General features: G+C 43.9%; 3 protein-coding genes across 3 annotated transcripts; 1 reads left to right on the top strand and 2 right to left on the bottom strand.

Moving 5' to 3' along the window:
- Positions 1–2738: 2738 nt before the first annotated feature.
- LOC106558262 (histone H3.1) lies at positions 2739–3159 on the bottom strand (the record flags this gene model as incomplete). The annotated part of the gene is given in 1 exon segment (NM_001374526.1): positions 2739–3159. A coding segment is annotated over 1 exon segment (410 nt), but the record flags the coding sequence as incomplete, so codon positions are not given.
- Positions 3160–3320: 161 nt separating this feature from the next.
- On the bottom strand, positions 3321–4680 carry H2AC8 (H2A clustered histone 8). The gene is given in 3 exon segments (XM_038584346.1): positions 3321–3889; positions 3892–4272; positions 4490–4680. Coding segments are annotated over 2 exon segments (402 nt in total). The 5' UTR covers positions 4261–4272; positions 4490–4680; the 3' UTR covers positions 3321–3856.
- Positions 4519–6039, top strand: H2BC8 (H2B clustered histone 8). Its single transcript, XM_038584350.1, has 2 exons — positions 4519–4977; positions 5661–6039. Exon 1 carries the CDS (start codon positions 4588–4590, stop codon positions 4966–4968), a length of 381 nt encoding a protein of 126 aa, XP_038440278.1. The 5' UTR covers positions 4519–4587; the 3' UTR covers positions 4969–4977; positions 5661–6039.
- Positions 6040–6065: the final 26 nt, after the last annotated feature.

Below are 6065 nucleotides of genomic sequence, written 5' to 3'. Positions count from 1 at the left end.
CTATATTTCTAACAAACCCAGTGACAGAGACTGGCTCCAAACTAAAATGAAACATTGTATAAAAAATTTTAAAAAGAACAAAAGGAAATGACATTAAGGAACAAAGGGAGGCTTGTCAAAGAAAACATTACTCATCAAAGCAAGAAAAGATAGCTAGCTAGAAAAATTGTCCTTAGAATTCTTCAAGGGCAGGGTATCAGGAGCTGGAGACATCTTGAAGATCTGGGCTAACATTCTTTTTTTTTTTTCTTGAAAGTATATTTTGTTAAGAGAGGGCATCCAAAAATGTTTATAACCCAATGATAGTCAAAAATTGCTTGAACTTTTGTCCAGAGAATGTATATTCTGTGTTTTTTTTTTTTATTTATTTTTATTTTTTTTTTTTATTTTTAAGCAAAGTTAATCGCTGATGAAGTGCAAAAGCATTTCATGGATAGGAAGGGAATGGTTTGCTGTTTCTGGAGTCCAGGTAAAGACCGAAAGAGACAGATAAGAAAATCAGGTCAATTCAGTTACAGTGTCTACTATTTGGTCAATGAGTACAGGAAGAATGTCAAGGAAGCACATCATGAAGTTTCATAAATATTTATCTTGCAGGTTCTATCGTTTAATTTTTTTCCAGCAGGATTCACAGTATGAGACACAGTTTCTGAGATTTGGAAGTAAGGAAAAAAGAATAAGCCATAATGCTTAATATCATAAAAGGTTAAAGACCACACAAAGGACAATGAACTTTAATCATCTCACTGTTTGCTATTGAATGAATGTAGCAAATTTAGCAGGGGTTAATTTGGTAGAGATGCAAATAATTTTTGTCAGGTGTAACAGCTCTATCTCTAAAGGTTTATGGTCTCTTGGACATTACTAATTTTGTTTCAACCTCATTCAACAATCCTATTCCAATATCTCTGTGTTAAGTTATTTATAAGTGCCCTAATTTCTTAAATATTCTTTGAACCTATCAGAGTATTTTATCTTTTTCTGTCAATGATGGTTTAAGTAAACTCTTTGTCAACATGTTTATTTTGTATTTTCTGAATTGTAATTTCACCTTTTTGAGAAAAGATGAACTAGTGATGTTATGGGACTTTGACTTGATTGGACATGAACAGAGTGTCATAGAGCTGCTGATCCTCTCTACTTCTGTAGGCCTGGGAAATTCAACATTAGGCCCACTGTGGCATGGCAAATCATTGGTGAGCAGGAAGGTTGAAAGTGCAGATGGGAAAGCCGAGTCTCCATCAGGCATGCAGACACCGAGGACAAGGTCCCAGACTAGGGCAGCTCTGAAACTTGCTAAGAAATACCCATATTAAAGGGATAGACTGCACACATCGCCACATACAGCAAAGCCTAAAGGGCCTGCCCAAGTGTTTTGAATTTATTTTACGAGAATGTGTTTCTGTTTGACTGTTTATTAGGGTCTAGTATCTGAAAAATCTGAATTTAGATAATTTGTAGCATGTTGATAATTCCAGTGATTTTTGTCCATTGCAGATAGAAATTCTGTCAGCAGAAAAGATTGTCTAGAGATTACAATTATGCCATAGGACCATAACCCTTTTTGATCTAAATTTGCTCTTTTTGTTTTATTCCAATCTTTGGAGGGGAGGGAAATTTTCCCTCCATCCCTTTTGGTTCTTGGCTGGGGCCTCTGTTACAAAATACAGATTAGCAGGAGAAAAGCAATCAAGTTTATTAACATGTATATTTCATATATACATGGGAGAAACCCTGGGAGGTGCCTTAGAACCGCAAAGAGGTGTCATACAATATCTTCAAAATGACAATAAATACATAAAGTGACAGGCACAAAGGAAGGCAGGTCTAAGCTTTAAAGGATGAAAACCCTGGGAAGGTAAATATGTGGGAGGAAACAGAGTAGGGTTTGCAGATTCCTCTGGTGTCTCTCTGGGTTGTTGATTCTAGAGGTCTCCCTTATAGAATTCATATCCTGCCTTAAGGCAGAAAATGGAAAGTGTAAAATGGAGCTTTTCTTGTGGTTGTTGCTTAACTGCCTTTAACCCCCAATCTCTGTCAAAGAGGAATACTGTGGGGTAATTATTCCGGTTTCCCTCACTTCCTTGAACTATCCAGTCTTAATGTCCTATTCCTCCTTTGAATGAAGTTTATCTTCCTGATAGTCCCTTATTAATGAGCTATGTATTAGGAAAACTCACTATATGAGACTCAGCTTATTATTTTGAGTTTTATACTTTGATAATGCATAACATAATGGCACAAAGACCAATTTCTCCATGTGAAAAATGATCAGATCTGTATTTGCTTTTTTAGGCTGAGGCCTACCTAGTGGATTGGAGATCCATTAAAAAAGCATGACTTGACTCCCCTAGAGTTTTACTCCACTGATAATAGTAATTGTAAATGTTATCCTTTTCTTTCACTCCAAAAGGATAGAAGGCTGCATCTAAACAGGGAGTTCACAACAGTGTGCTTTTTGGCCTTTAGTACCTAGAAGCCATTCTGTGCGGTTATCAAGCAGTTTGAAAGACATCTGGGCAGTAGTAAAGCGTTTTCCTACAATTAAACAATGGATTATATAACCTTACACACAATTACTATGAACACAAGTAGGGCCGTTACCAAATCAGTGCATGCATCTAATAACGGTTCCAGAGTATTTTTGAAAGACAAACTCCTTTCACCAAGGAAGCTTTAAGAAAAGTACTACAACAGTTTTTGACAAAGTAGGTGGCTCTGAAAAGAGCCTTATTCAAAGTGCGGGGGTTTATGCCCTCTCCCCGCGGATGCGGCGCGCCAGCTGGATGTCCTTGGGCATGATGGTGACGCGCTTGGCGTGGATGGCGCAGAGGTTGGTGTCCTCGAAGAGCCCCACCAGGTAGGCCTCGCACGCCTCCTGCAGCGCCATGACGGCCGAGCTCTGGAAGCGCAGGTCGGTCTTGAAGTCCTGCGCGATCTCGCGCACCAGGCGCTGGAACGGCAGCTTGCGGATCAGCAGCTCCGTGGACTTCTGGTAGCGCCGGATCTCGCGCAGGGCCACCGTGCCGGGCCGGTAGCGGTGCGGCTTCTTGACGCCGCCGGTGGCCGGCGCGCTCTTGCGGGCCGCCTTGGTGGCCAGCTGCTTGCGCGGGGCCTTGCCGCCCGTCGACTTGCGCGCCGTCTGCTTCGTGCGAGCCAAGACAAAGATACAGAAAAGTAAACTGACGGAAGCAGTCAGCTGCTGGTTCTGACCTTATTCATAGATCAGTCGGGTTCGTAGGTCCCGCGCTGTTATCTAATTGGTTCTCAGGTTGCTTTCCTGAGACATGATTGGATTGCCATTAAGGATGGACTATAGAAACATTATTTCGTTACATTTATTCCTAGTTTACTTGAAATTGAGGTCATAAAAGCGAGGTTTCACTTAAGAGTTGATTTGAATGTACTTCATTGCTCTTTTTGTGAAAAGCCAGAAACGAACACAAAATATCTAGTAAGAATACAGTCGGCCGTAAAACTCAAAAAGCCCGCCCTGATATGTGATTGGGAAGGTAATGGCTCTTTTCCTCCCCAGTTGTTACGTTTTAGACTTTCGGACCGTAACTTGAATATACCACATACACAATCACGTACGTTTTTATATGTAAGCTAAACAAGTTCAACATGGTTTCGATTGCCATCTTTGTCATTTACCTATCTTACGCCACTACGTTAGGTCCTTCAACACTTGAAATGAGCACTACGTAACAAGAACTGAATCAAGAGTTACGCACTTCTTAAACCGAGAAATTTTAAAAATCACATCACCTAAGGTTTTTAAAGTATCCCAGCGCTTTCCACAAAATATGGGTGGCTCTGAAAAGAGCCTTTCATTTACGGGATACGGGCTGCTGGGTTAGTAAAGTTTCACTTCCCCTTGGCCTTGTGGTGGCTCTCGGTCTTCTTGGGCAGCAGCACGGCCTGGATGTTGGGCAGGACGCCGCCCTGCGCGATGGTCACGCGGCCCAGCAGCTTGTTGAGCTCCTCGTCGTTGCGGATGGCCAGCTGCAGGTGGCGCGGGATGATGCGCGTCTTCTTGTTGTCGCGGGCCGCGTTGCCCGCCAGCTCCAGGATCTCGGCCGTCAGGTACTCCAGCACGGCCGCCAGGTACACCGGCGCGCCCGCCCCGACCCGCTCCGCGTAGTTGCCCTTGCGGAGCAGGCGGTGGACGCGGCCCACCGGGAACTGGAGCCCGGCCCGCGACGAGCGCGTCTTGGCCTTGGCGCGAGCCTTGCCGCCCTGCTTCCCGCGTCCCGACATAGCTTCTAGCACCTGAGAAAACGAGATCACTGAGAGATTAAAGAAATGTCCCTAAGACAACCAAAAGACACCAGTTATAGTGCTGGATGGAAGTGTAAACCTCGAGTTAGGATTGGTTAAAGTCCCGTTTGGCTGTCCAACCAATAAGGAAGGAGATGTGACGCACTCAAATTTACATATTTCCCGTCACTAATTCTTTGTCAAATCAGATCTGGCTATTCTTGCATACCTTATTTGCATAGATGGCCTATAAAAGAAGACACTGTCTTTGTAGGCGGACATTTTAGGACTTTTTCTTGTCCGTTGCTAGATTTCTTCGTCATCGAGATGCCCGAGCCCGCCAAGTCCGCGCCGGCCCCGAAGAAGGGCTCCAAGAAGGCGGTGACCAAGGCGCAGAAGAAGGACGGCAAGAAGCGCAAGCGCAGCCGCAAGGAGAGCTACTCGGTGTACGTGTACAAGGTGCTGAAGCAGGTGCACCCCGACACGGGCATCTCGTCCAAGGCCATGGGCATCATGAACTCGTTCGTCAACGACATCTTCGAGCGCATCGCGGGCGAGGCGTCGCGCCTGGCGCATTACAACAAGCGCTCGACCATCACGTCCAGGGAGATCCAGACGGCCGTGCGCCTGCTGCTGCCCGGGGAGCTGGCCAAGCACGCCGTGTCCGAGGGCACCAAGGCTGTCACCAAGTACACCAGCTCCAAGTAAACGTGCCAAGTAAGCGTCTCCTTCCCAACCCCAAAGGCTCTTTTCAGAGCCACTCCATTCTCACCCAAGGAGTTGTAACACAAGTATTAACATTTAGGCGTCATTTTGGCACTGAAATTGCTGGGAGACTATCGATTAAAGCAAACGGTCTCCACGTCCTTAGTGAAGCATGCCCTCGGTTTAGGAGTTTGTGCAGTTCTTCTATTGTCAATGATAACAGCCTTTCCCGAGGCACTCCTTTTCCACCTGACTTTCCAGGGAATGGTAAGGAGGCTTGAAAGGAATTAGGTGTTCTTGCTTTCTCATTCTTCACTTCGTCGTGTGTCCTGGTCCTAGCGGTTAATCTCACCGCCCCCTCCACCCTTTATGAAATACACACAGTCCCAGGTTTTTCACTCCTTCCTCCCTCCACCTCACCAACAAGCCTGAGTTCCACTTGGCATCTTTAAAAATTAACTTATTTCACTCTGGGATGCATCGGTTTTGTCTTTGAAGTGTCTGAAAACCTGTATATTTTTTAGTTTAACTATATTGAAAAAATACGTAGTTTTCCATTTTCTTGAGTAATGCGTTGCTCCAAGCCTCCGCTGATTTTAAAAAGGGTCTTGACTACATTTGAAAGCATTTGCTTATTGCACCTCCTTTTTCCATCAGGCACTTTGATAACCATATAAAATATGTGTTTATTCCAGAATACAGAAGTGATTGAATTTGAGGGCAGCGGCAGTCCTATGGGATATGGAGTTTCTTCTAGCCTTACCAAGCCTTTCTTTGTGGCTGACTCAAGACCCTCCAGGAAAGTGAACAAAGAATGCACCAAGAAAAGAGATGAGATATATAGCCTAGTGCTGGAGAGCAGATAATTTATGTAAAAGTACTTACCAAAGTGTTGAGAAATCTATCTGATGTGAAGTGTCTTTGAATTCTATCCAGACATCTTTGAAAGAAAACTTTGGTGGGAATGTTCTGCCATGTAAATGAACTTTGGTTCTCATGCTCACTGTGCCTCACTTTATAAAATAAGACTATTCTTAAATATTATTAAACAATAAAGTTCTAAAATAAACTATGGGTACTTTTGTGAAAAAATGCACAAA

This window comes from Canis lupus, chromosome 35, assembly GCF_011100685.1.
Source record: "Canis lupus familiaris isolate Mischka breed German Shepherd chromosome 35, alternate assembly UU_Cfam_GSD_1.0, whole genome shotgun sequence".
Lineage (NCBI taxonomy): Eukaryota > Metazoa > Chordata > Mammalia > Carnivora > Canidae > Canis > Canis lupus.
This window is presented reverse-complemented; position numbering and strand designations above follow the sequence as displayed.